The following is a 12569-nucleotide window of genomic DNA, read 5'->3' as shown; positions in this document are numbered from 1 at the left end:
TGAGTACAGACACAGAGAAAACACACTGAAATATGTTTAATGTATTCATGTGTTTACGGTGCAATGAAAACACATCTTTGGAAATATTTGTGGTGCTTTCTGCATGGATAGCCTAGCAGTTTTCTTGGGGAATCTGTACCCCACATACCTGTGTTACGCGAGATGCTTCAAAGTGGTATGTGGCCTCAGCAGAGCACCTGGGTGATGTTCCCCTTGCCAGTGACTGTAGCTATTCCTGCTGCTCTGCTTCAGCAGCTGGTGGTGATGTACCAGGTATGGAGAACCGCTACAGACCCTGCTATCTGGTATGGCTGGCAGGGAGTGAACGACTGAGGCGGCTAACGGAAAGTCCCCTTCAAAACCAGCTTTGGTGGTTTTTTACATATAACAGAGGAACACCAAAATGTTTCGCCATATCAGCTGACAAGAAGCATAAAGCAGTGATTAAAATGTGACCATCTGTGCAGCTAGGAGAACAAGAGAGACCATCAAAAAGGGTGTGGGAATTTAGGGAAGCTTGAAATGCTTTAAGACACTGGGAGAAGTCCCTCACTGTTGTCTTCTGTATAAGAGCTAGATCAACCTACTCTGTGTAAACTAGCCTAGGCAAACCTAATTTGGTGAGGGATCTTATCAAGGAGCAGACCAGCTAGCCTAAACTTAAAGAAAGCATCACCAGTTTGTTGTTGTTTTCTTTTAGTGTATAGGAGGTAGGTTAGAAGGAACGCATGAATCACCGCTTGAGCCAACAATGTAGTTTCTATACATTTAGAGGTGAGTGAGTAGACAAAGCCAGCAATGTTTTTCCAAGCAAGTGAAGATTTGTTTTTCTAAGTCAGCCCTGTGTATTATGAAGGCTGTGCAACATGCCTTCTTCCCTGAGAGCACCAAGAGTCAAAGAACAAACCGTTTTCTCCAGTTCTGACATTGTTCAGCTCCTATATGGGTGAAAAGGTGATTCATTCAGCTTCTTCCTGCCTGTTATCCCAGTGTTTGTTCAGGTGCATCTTTAGTCCACCTCCCAGATCTGTTCCTACTGAATATTTTCTGCTTCATGCTCTTTCTTTTGCAACACAACCCTCCCCAAGAATCACACTGGCCAAGCCCTCCTGCCCACACAGGCAGGTGACGCTGTGAGGGGGGGGGGGCTGAGCTTCAGGTGAGAGCTGCATCAAAGATTTCAAACATGGAGGAAGGAGTTAATGAGTGGCCAACAGTAACAAGTGAAGTAATTTGCTCTATTAAAAAAGAGAGGATTTTATATTGTACGTGCCAGTTATACAGAGAGAGACAGACACCATGGCAACAAGCTTGTCAGGCAGTAGCAGGGCACCACGTTAAGATTAACTATCACTGGGGACATCATTAGTGGTGGAGAAACTTCAAAAGCTTTGGAATTTGGGTTCCTTTTGCACCCAGAATCTCCCTTGCTTTTATGGACTTTATTTGAATCTCCAGTCTATAAGCTTAGGCTGGGATAACAACAACAGTAGGCTGGGATTTGGGATGCATCCTGAATAACGTGGAAATGAAAAATGTGCTTAAAGTGTCTCAGGTCTTCCAGGACTGCCAGGTTGTCTGAACTGTATGGAAATGAAGAATGAAAACACACTATTGAGTCAGGTTCAGCAGGATTGTCTGAAGTAAAGAACGAAAAGGAGTTTAAAAAGGACTGCTCCTTCTGTGCTTACTCATAAGCCATGGATCTGATCATTAGCCTGCAGTGATGGAAAGGAGAGATCCCTCTGTAAATCTCCCATTCTGGGAGGATGAGCAGGTGACAGATAATTGCACATATGAGGTTGATTCTTTTTATCCTCCTAGCTCATAGACAGACTCTCAAATCTCCGTGATTGTCTTGCACCTCATGCAGACATTTACTCTGGTGCAAAGCTGCTGTCAGATGCTGATGTGGTAGGATTTATACCCATGGGAAGTTCCTCTACAGGCAACCACAAGACAATTAGTGCACAAGGAGTTTGGAACTCCGAACATGGTTTAATGTGAATAACATTTTACAGGAGCAGTGTACAGAGCTCAAGTTTTAAGTTCACAAGGCTGCAGTGCAAATGAGGACATTTCTGTGAAAGAAAGGAAAGATCTGATGAGCCACTGCAGAGTTTCCATGGGGGTCTCTTGCCCCACCTTATTTATAAAGTGCTAAGGATGCCATGCAGCACAGTTTTCACAGTGACAGGGAATGCATCACAAATTCATGAACCTTTGTGACTTGCTTGCATTATAATTCCCTGTGACTGAGCTACGCAAATCTAATGGGAGCTGCAGTACTTCTCAGCTCCAAAAATGAAGCACAGCCAACATGCAGTGTCTAAGAGTGCAGAGAATCCAGATGCCCAAGCCCTGCCTCAGCTCACCATGCCCCACCACTTCCATAGGAGCTGCTGCAGGCATTTTATTCAAATGGCATTTGAGCTCCATCAGGACTAACAGAGAGAACTGATGAGCACGGACATTTGTTCAGCTTGCAGCATAAGGAAGGAAAATAAGGTGGATGTTAATCACCTTTTTTGCAGATGTGTCAAGCAAAATAAGAGAATTGCATGCAACCCCATGAAAAGGCTTATTTTTGAGCACTTGTTCTCTGAGACCTGATAACTAAGTGCTGTGCTCAAAGAAGAAATGAAAGAGGAGGTGAACCCTCTGGATCTGCCTGCTTCCCAAAGATAAAGGAAGATGGAGTGCAGCACTCCGCCCATCCTGTACGGGAGGGTGAGAGCCATTGAGCTAACTATGAGAATTTTATTGTGGTGGGGGCATCTTGCTTGATGTAAAGGGAGAAGAACCGGGAATGTGCAATGGATTTCTGCATATAGCTGAGTTTTCCCAGTCCTGTGGAGAGAGGCCTCTCTGTGATCATAATTGGAATGAACTCATGAATAGTGCATGTGAGCAGAAAGCAAATCTGAAGCTGCAAGGAGTTAGCTCACCCTGCTGCATGGTTAGTAAGGAGACGTGTTGCATACTCAAGATATAGGGCAGGGAAGGACACATTTGTCTTACTGAACAGGCAGAGCATTCACTAGAAAGTTCTCAAGGTTTTGGACACCTCAGCTTGTTTCACGTAGCTCTGTCTTCCAGGCAGGTGGAGATACATAGATGTCTATTGGTGGTCAGCAGGCAAATATCTACCATGAGAAGAAACTGGTGGCCACCTCAGACAGCTGCAAGCATGTCATGATCAGTGATACGTGCACAGGGACAGCAGGGGAAAGCCTATGCTACCCCCGCTGGCTGTTTTTGTCCTGCAATCTGAATTAAGTATTTATTTCTCTTTTACTGGGAGAGCACCTCTAAATAAGAGCAGCGAAAAGCACCTATTAAAAAGGCAGAGCCACACACCGAAACAGGTCATATATCCCTTTTAGTCAGACAGCTGTAGCCAGCACCAAGAAGAAATGCTGGGAGATGTCTAGCAGAGGCTTGGGGGTTGTCACAAGACATTCTGCGTTTGGAGATGGAAACCAAACAGCAACTTTCTTCCTCCTTGAAAAAAGAGCTTAGGAACAAGCAGGCATGGAGAAAAGCCCCTCTCAAACAGCACTAAGACAGAAGGGGACAGAGCCTGGGCCTCACATCTGCCTTGGGGACACAGATCTCTGCCTGCACTCCTTCTGCTCCCAGAGGGAAGTGTCAAAGACATGTCATCTCATCAGATCATTACTGCGAGTTACAGAAATATTTTCCAGTTGCTAAAAAAGGCTGCTAGATTATCTTGCCTGTATGGCTATGCTATTACTCTTTATACTGTGAAATTAAATGCAGGAAGATTTTTTTAAAGGACAAAGGTTTTTCAAGATCTTAGGGAAGCACAGAGCTGTCAGCCAGTGACTATTAGCTTCAGTTTCTTTAAATCACAATCCCCATTAGCACACCCCTCGCACGCTCAAGCTCCTAGACCCCCTACACCCATATTGTATGTTCCTCCCCTCACGCTTGCCTTCATGAGCTTCTGAGCTCCAGTCACTCACCTCCTAAAACTCCAAACCCCATCTTTGGGCACTGAAATATGCATATGGACAAGCATTCAGAGAACATCTCCATGGAAATAACTGCAACAACTTGCCTATGGCCTTCCATCCTCCCTCCTCTTCCTGGGAGACAGAACCAAGACTTGTGGAGGAGTGCCATGCATTTATCATGTCATGATGAACTGATTCCCTGTTCATCCTTGGGGCTGTGTCCATGCCCGATTCCCCTGTGCTCTCAGCAGTTCAGCATCTGCCTCTGAGCTCCTCACCCCCAGGTTCTGCAGATGCATGGCACAGCCAAAGTGGACAATTGCCTGTGAAAGGAGGTAGCCAGAGCAGCAACACAAATTTTGCCCACGCTCTGAGCATGGGTCTTGCTCTGTGAAACACGTGCTGGACGTTGCAGGCAATGGAGATCCCTTCCAGGATTTTGAACACTGTTGAACTCTGATGAACAGTCAGAAGTCAAACCAAAGCCACCTGGGCCCATCTGTGGTAAGTCAAAAATCATGACATTTCAGCATGACACAGATAAATACTCTTTGGGCAGGAAAAGTAAAGGAAGTTGGAGCTGGGTTTGTTTCTTTTATTTGTTTATCTTTTTTTGTTCAAGAGTGCATTTATTTTATAACTGACAGGAGACCACTTCATTTTTAGTGGGCTTAAAATAACTTGCCAGTAATAAACCCAAGCTTCTCTCTCTGCTTTTCATAACAAGAAGCCAGACGAGTGGTTCCATGTTCAGAAGAGCCTCAGAGGTCTCTGTCGAATTCATTGACCGTGATTCAAACCACTGTGCAGCACAGCCACTGAGGGAGAAACAGAACAAGGAGTCAGGACATCTGGAAGGTCCACAGGATGCCACTAGAGCACTCTACCACAGCTCTGGGAGAACAAGCTGGGAAAGGCTGGAGCTGCATTTTAATGTTATAGATGTGGGATCTGTCTGCTCTGGAACTTCAGGGAAATTTATTGCCAGGAGCAGCCTCAGACATTGCAAGTGGGGTCTCCTCTGAGGGAAGACCAGTTCCCCAGGGAAAGCTGCATGACCTTTGAAAAATACTTGGGTCAGACTATTTACATTTCAGCTAGATTTAACTAACTGTGACTGAGGGTCACGGGGCTTCCTAGCCATCCTCCTCCCTTCGAGCCAGTCTGTAGCTGAGAGGACTAATTGGATGGACCTCTTGGGGCCCCCTCCAGCTGTTTCCTGAGATATATTTGTATTCTGCAAAGGGAAGACTCAAGCTGATTGCTTTTATTACAGCTTCAACAGGATAAATTTGCATTAAAAACAAAGTGAGCAAAGAAGACCTGGCATCTTAAAAGGTCTCTTCTAATTCTGGCAGGTTGATCAGTACATTCCCTGCCAGACAAGAACAGTTCCCTGCTGTGTGTTTTCTAATGAATTGACCACTGCCCTCTAAAAGTAGATAGTGAAACACTTCTCAAGCAGCCTTAGGGCTTTTAAATGTATCTTTACTTTTTTGCTCATATAAAGTCAATGTTCATTCTACTAATTCAGACAGGTCTTCTGAGCTGAAGAACCTTTTCACAGAAACAAACTTTCTCTTTGAATCACTACTGAGTTTACCACTTATAATAGTGATTTTGAATAAATGGGGTTTAGGGGAATCCATTACTGTAGCTTAACCTGGTAGTATTTCAATCTGACCAGTCTCACCTCAGCCAGAGAGAGCTGGATGACTCCACGCTTGTCTTTGTCCAGGAGATGGAACACTTCTGAAAAGTAGAAGAGGGGGGAAAAGATTGAATATAAAGCACAGAGTTTGGCAAGTAGAGAATCACTGCCTGACAAAATGTAGAGGTCTGGCTTTTTGCCATGATCTACTGGAAATCTAGACTGGTTCTGTAAGATAATATTACAGCTGTTCTTCTTCCCTCTTACAAGTAATTTCTAAGCCGCTTCATGGTGCAGAATAGTCAGATCTACAGCAGCAAACTGAGAGCTGGCAGCGGGACAGCAGCAAACTGAGAGTTGGCAGTGGGACAACTATAAAATCTGATGCAGTAGCATCTGGTATGATCTGGGGACAAACCAGTAAATCAGGTTTGAGTAAGGACTGTAAATGATAAATGGTACCATTTACAGGAGCTGGGACAACCTGGGGGCCAGAGCGCTGGCCATAAAGTGCAGATGACTGTAAAGCAGCAGAGCGCAGAAGGTTATGAAAACATGTCCCCCACCCTCCATGGTCATTCAGACAGAAAGGCTTTTGTTATTTCTCTGCTGTTTCCTCCAACAGACGGTTTTGCTGGCACCCTCATATTTCCATGCAATTTGCTACATTCACAGTTAAAAGACACCAAATGCTTAAGGAAACCCCCAGGTTTTCAGGAATTCCCCTTGGCTGATGCCCAGAGGCACTTACTGAACAGGGTCTCCAAGTGGATCATACAGGCCACAAAGCCGTCAAAATCAATGGTCAGCTTGCTGCAGGCATAGCGGATGACAATGCTGTGTTGCACCTGATCGTTGAGCGTGAAACCTGAAGGAATGGGAAGCACACAAATCACTGACACAGCAGGTTAATATGCTGTCTTTGATGTGACTTTTCCATGGACTGCTGCACCTGCAGGCAGACCTGGGTGAAGGACAGGACAATTCCTCCCAGAAGGTCTGCTGGATTCCATCACCCACCTCTGCTGTGGGTCCCTTCCAAAGCCCATTGTGCTGGGTGAAAAGAGGCATAAAGTTCTGCCACAGCATTTTGTCAGACTGCATATTTCACATTGTTTCACAGCATAACCAGTCCTATGTTCCCCAGATAAACCCCTAATTAGTGAGTCTTGGCGCTGCAGCTGAATAGCAGTGATTGCAGTAGAGCCAATTGCACGCGTAACACATTGGGCTCTATTCAGGCCCATATTAGTGCTATTTCTGTCTCTGGATCATTCACATAAGCTCCACTGAGCACAAGACAGATCAAAAAAACAGTGCTCCTCTAGATGCCCCTGAGCTGGCAAGCACTGCTTCAGAAGTTGAATAGCACACATCAGAGAGGATATCGTTGGGGCATGCCTTTATCAGGCTTGCACGTTCTCTAGTGTAGAGAAAGGTGGTGGGAGGAAAGGAAGGAAAAAGAGGGTTTGGACATAGCTCTGAAAAAGGACAATTAGATTAGGAAATAATGAGGCCAGAAATAGAGTAAGTAATAATCAGATGGATAAGCAATGGTCACAGCATGGACAAAAATATCAGTGGTTCATAATGCAGTACAGAGGATGGGTTTTGATGCATATAACAGCAAAAGGACGTGGCAGTGTGTGACTGTCAGGAGGGGAGAACGGCACTGGCAATGCTGTGATCTAGGAGACAGGAGGGAAGCAAAGCCATTAAAAGGCTCCACTGTTCTTCTCATGTTTGGTGATCCAATGGTGTCCCCAAGCAGTGTACTCACCTGCCTCTCTGAGGGCATTTCGCATCTCATGGGAGTCGATGGTACCGGAGTAGTCACTGTCCACTTTCTTATAGATTGCCTGCAGCAGAGGGGAGCGAGGGAATGCAGAGATGGCTTTTCAGTTGTGCCCACGCAGCAATGCAATGGTGTGAGCACAGGCAGGCTTTGGCTTTCGTAGCTGGGTAACAGCAGGAGCGAAGGCATGGTAACACAAGGCTCAGCGGGGGCTCGCAGCCAGAATGAAATAACCAGGGCTTCCCTGGGGTTTAACCTCGATTTGCTAGTCCACTCTGCAGCCCATGCCCTGCCATCCTCCCTGCTTGTGTAGCTAGATTAATGCCAGGACAATCATGCCTACCTCTGCTCTGTCCACAACATCACTCTGCTGTGTTGGCACAACCTTGGGCTTCTGATGGCTGGGAAAGGGGCTGCCCCTACCAGTCCAAGTTCCCACTTTTTGAAACGTTAATGAGCAAGGGAAATGTTTCAAGTAGCTACTGGCAAGAAAGGCAGACTGGGAAACATGTTCCCATGGGCTGGCAGGCTGCCTGCCTTCATGTTACATGGTGGCAGACAGGCCACTGAGGAAAATATCCTGTCATTTGGCACACAGTGCAACAGGCAAAGTCCATTTTGCTTAGTATTTCAGACATGGTGGCAGATGCTTCCTACTGCCAGCGGGTTTATTATCCAGAATTAGATGCCACCCAGAGCTCAGACTGGAACTGGCTCTCAGGGCTTGCTCTGCTGACACCTGCCCTAGGACAGAGCCGGTGCTTCATGAACCCAACACTTCTTCATGAACCTCCAGGACAGATTCTTGTGCTGGCCAGCATCAAGTATGGTAGAAGTAGGCTTGCCTGAAAGGGATGTTGACAAACAAAGCACGTCCAATTTAGACTGCTTGATTCTGGATGAACTTCTCGGGATATTAAAGCCTCTGCCAGAAAATAATTCAGAACTGCCACAAGATTTAAAAAATACAAAGCTAGTTTTTTTGTAGGTCCTAAAAATATGTGTTTCTTGTCTTTGCTGGTGCTCAGCTGGCAATGTAACACATTGCAATAGCAGAGAGATGTTCATATGAGCTTTAATACAGCAGGCAGCAGAGAGAGCTATCTTTGCCAACAATGAAAGAAGGTTAATCTGACTTTCCATAAGGTATTGCAAATTATGGAGACTGATGGAGCCAGGGTGAAAGAGGATCTGCTTGTGCCCCTTTAAATCAGAGGTGTTTCTGAGCCCTGGAACAAACTCCAGCCATGAGAAGGAAGGCTTCCAAGTACATTTGCCTGTGGGGGCTTAACCCAGTTCTGGATCTGTACTTAAGAGCTGAGCGGGAAGGGGAGACAGTCAGGAATACTATGTTACCAAATACTTTTGAATCTTCATCCAAAGTGTCTTGAATTCTACAAGTCCCAAGGTGCCAGTCCCATTGGTCTGGGCCACGTTAAGGCATGGTTCAAAAATTAAGATTCCTCTATCTTTAGCAAAACTGGAAAGCAACCAGTTCTGATAAAAACAAATCACCCACCACAGTGTCATCTTAATGCCATATTAGTTCTCGTTTGTAATGCATCCCTATCTCAACAGACATGCCCACAGCTTTATATTTGCTTAGCTAAAGGCATGCCAAGAATTTCTAGGCTATCTGCACTCTCAGGGAATGATGTACGGGATTGCTAAATATATAAGCACGATTAGATCCGCTCGCATTCTTTACAGTTAACTGTAGCTTAGAGTCCTTAGGGAAAAAAAGGACTGGGCTTGCAGCAGACTGGTGTTAGAAACCAGGGGCAGGAACTGCAAGTGAACAGTCAATAGCAGGCTGCACAGTCTTTCTCCACGTCCTTCAGGGCCTTGAACTCCTTTCCTATGGAAAATTATGCAGAAACAGGGAGTTGGCCCCCATGATGCTGTACTGATTGTGTTACCTTGTTGGGTTTGGAAGACTGTGGAGTGTAGGGCAAAGGCATCACTTCTAACAGCGAGTGATCCACAAGATCCACAGCTAACCCCTGCTGACCTCAACGTGACCATATCACGTGTAATCCTGGCAGCATGTCCCTTGACCCTCCCAGTGCACTGCCTACTTTCCCAGCACATCAAAGGAGTACTGGGCAGATGTGCCGACCTCTCCTTTTCCCTTGGCTACACAAAGCTTATTAGCTCGCATGTGTCCTACAAGACATGCAGCAGGGAGGGAGGCACAGCAGGTGCTTGTTGCCTTCTCCCCTGAACAGGCTCTCCAGCGTGCCTCTGCTGCTTTGAGCTCTGTGCTCTGTATGCAGTACCTGCCTTAGAGACAGGAGTTGAGGTTGTGCTTAAACCTGCCTCCTGCCAAGTGTGCTGTGTATGCATCTGAAACTGCACAGGTGCATCCAGGCAGAAGGTCCCTGCTTCTTCTCCTTACTATTTTTAGGTAAAAGTTTAAGCAATGAGAGATGCAGAGCAAGTGAGAGAAGCAGCCAAAATTTGAAAGGTTTGGGTTTCTGCCACCCTGAGCTGATAGATCTGCTTGGCTGAATTTTATACCTCCAGCCATGTGCCTGAACAATGGAAGTGTAAACTTAGCCCATCTTGTCAGGAAGTTTTACAAAGCAGATCCAGAAACTTTAAAGGTGATGAAATGATGTTCAAAGGATACATCTAAAAGGCTGATCATCTCCCTGCAAGTGTTAATGTTGAATCCATTGCTTTTAATATCCTTTCCTGTACAAAAAGGAAGAAAAATCCACATCAGAAACACTTTTAGGCAAATATTTTTCTGCAGACAGCCTTGGAGATGTCAGCCACCTTAAAATCTTGTTAGTAAAGTAAGTGCTCTACCATTTCTTCCACTATTTCCCTTCAGCTGATAAACATGGCTTTTTTGGCCCAGAGGCAGGGCATGCTATTCATTTTGGGAGTGGGTAAGTGTCTATTTGTCCACAGAAATTTTGCAGCAGCATAATACCTTCCCATGGTGGTCCTTCCAAGAAGGTACAGAGAATATAGTGTCGCTGCAGGACATCAGCTGGCAGCACCTGGGAACACCAGGTGATATTTTTTTTCCCCCATACTAGAGGTTCAACAAGCCAGGAGAATGTCAGCTGTGGGCAAGCATAAACTCAGTTTTTCATCACCCTTAGCTGATAGAGCCGGTGTTTGTTAGCACAGATCCCATCTGTGTGCTGATGGACCCAAGCGCAGATGTTCACTCTGACCAAAGAGCTTCAGCGCGTGCCTCTCAGCTCCATTCAATGGGAACTACACAACGTGACTTACTCTTTGACAAAACCCGGTTTAGGATAGTTTGAAGTTCAGTTGCAGTCACTTCACAGTCCTGGCCAGAAAACAAAGCATACTTTAGGTGTTAACACAAAAATTATTTGAAACAAGCTATATTAATTTGCTGTCAGATATCCAGAGACTGTTTTCTTTCTGTATGTAAGGCATGGAAACCTTTCTTTTTTTTTTTTCTAACACTTTACATTTACCATCAGACATCACATGGAGGAGATCCTCAGAAACCACTAATATTTGTTAGCCTTTCAAATAGAAAATAAGTAATTTGTTAGGTGCCATGGTGACATGACACAGTAAATGTTAACTTTTTAACAGATCTGACTGAACTGGGTGACTGCCTTCTTTCTCAACTAAGGAGGTTCAGGAGAGCATTTGAGATTTTCCAGGCTTATGGAAACTACAACTGAACAATACTAAAATTGCCCTCTCAAAACTCAAAAAGGTCTTTCTAACTGACAAGATGTTTTCCCTCTTCAATGCCAGTGGCCACCTGTTCATTAAGAGAAAATCTGACATGACAGCCACAGGCTAGCACAGCAGGGCTTTGTAGATGCTGTTTGTCAAATGCAATAAATAGAGAGAAAGTTCAGCCAACAGTTTTCTGATTCCTGGGGCTTCTAAACAAAAAGGAAGGAATTGACCAACTAGACAATTGCCAGAATTATACGCTAACTCCACAGGTAATTTATTTCACCGTGGGATAATAATTTTCACAGGCCTGGCTTCCATCACCCTTATTTTCAAAGTTATTCCATGCTCTGCATTACCTAGGGAACAAATCATATTTTGCACCAATAAGAGGAACAATGTAGTAAAACTGTTCTATTGTAAAATAAATGGAACTGAAGCTGTGAGTTAATAAAAGGGGAGAACTGCTTGGTTTTTTGAAGACCAGACAGTAAAAGGAATCGGCAAGTCAAATATTTGCATAATCATAACAGAAAGGTCCCAGTCTTTTTCTTTGACTTTAATCCACTTACCTCTCCAGAGAGCTTTTGAAACAGAATCTTGAACTCATCATCTATATCTTTGTTATCAACGTGAGGCTAGAGGAAAGAAACGACCAACAGTGTGGTTTGCAAGGTGGTTCTAGAAAGCGAGCCGTGGACATCGTAAAGCAACTTTACAGGGGACTATTTACAGCAGCAGAAAATGAGCACTTGCTCTGCAGCAATGGCAGAATGGAGGCACTACTTAAATCACAACCAGACAAGGGCTGGCTTCATTCAGGAGTAAATACTTTCTAAGACTGATGAAAAAGTTTTCTTCTGCTACCAAGGTAGTTTTATAAAATAAGCGCAGTGAAAATGTTGCTGCACCTGGCCATAGCAATTCAGTGGTTCCTTGGAAGTCTGCTTTTGCAATTTCTTTTGGGCTTCAGGAAACTGTTTGTTTCTGTGGAAAGGATCTTTCTGTGCCCTCCCTGCCTTCTCCTACCTGTGCTAGATTGAAGGACAATTTAATGTGTTCCAGCCCAGTGTACAACGGTGCAGTTTCTATGCCACATGGGCCCAGGTACATAAAAATGGACATGAAACTAAGACATGGAGATATGTAAAGAATTCCCACAACTGAAAATTATTTCTGCTGAGCACAAACACATACTATGATCCCAGCTCAGGGGAGAAATAAAAATCTTGCCGTTGTATTACACCCACGTTATGAAAGAAAAGCCTGCTAGGAAAAAATAACCAGCTATCTGCCCAGTTAAGACATTTACCTCATACAATTTTGCAGACACCACATCACCCATCATCCTAAGGAATAAAAGGAAAAAAAAAACAAACCAATGAGAAATTATGAGTCTACTATTTGCCTTTAAATAATTAGCAAAACAAGCTGTTTTAATATAAGGTGTTAGTGAATGCAC

General features: G+C 44.6%; 1 protein-coding gene across 1 annotated transcript in view; it reads right to left on the bottom strand.

Moving 5' to 3' along the window:
• Positions 1-4576: 4576 nt before the first annotated feature.
• The window catches only part of LOC130157703 (calpain-8-like), a 31440-nt gene continuing 23447 nt past the window's right edge, over positions 4577-12569 (bottom strand). The window contains exons 13-21 of the mRNA XM_056357604.1: positions 12420-12456; positions 11680-11745; positions 10679-10736; positions 10059-10123; positions 8783-8851; positions 7412-7490; positions 6383-6499; positions 5674-5732; positions 4577-4798 (exon numbers count right to left, since the gene is read on the bottom strand). Of these exons, the coding sequence (XP_056213579.1) occupies positions 4775-4798; positions 5674-5732; positions 6383-6499; positions 7412-7490; positions 8783-8851; positions 10059-10123; positions 10679-10736; positions 11680-11745; positions 12420-12456 (574 nt within the window). The 3' untranslated portion in view covers positions 4577-4774. The remainder of the gene's footprint in view (positions 4799-5673; positions 5733-6382; positions 6500-7411; positions 7491-8782; positions 8852-10058; positions 10124-10678; positions 10737-11679; positions 11746-12419; positions 12457-12569) is intronic.

The sequence above is a fragment of the Falco biarmicus genome, chromosome 12, assembly GCF_023638135.1.
Source record: "Falco biarmicus isolate bFalBia1 chromosome 12, bFalBia1.pri, whole genome shotgun sequence".
Lineage (NCBI taxonomy): Eukaryota > Metazoa > Chordata > Aves > Falconiformes > Falconidae > Falco > Falco biarmicus.
Note: the sequence above shows the minus strand (reverse complement) of the source record. Positions and strands in the feature narration are given on the sequence as shown.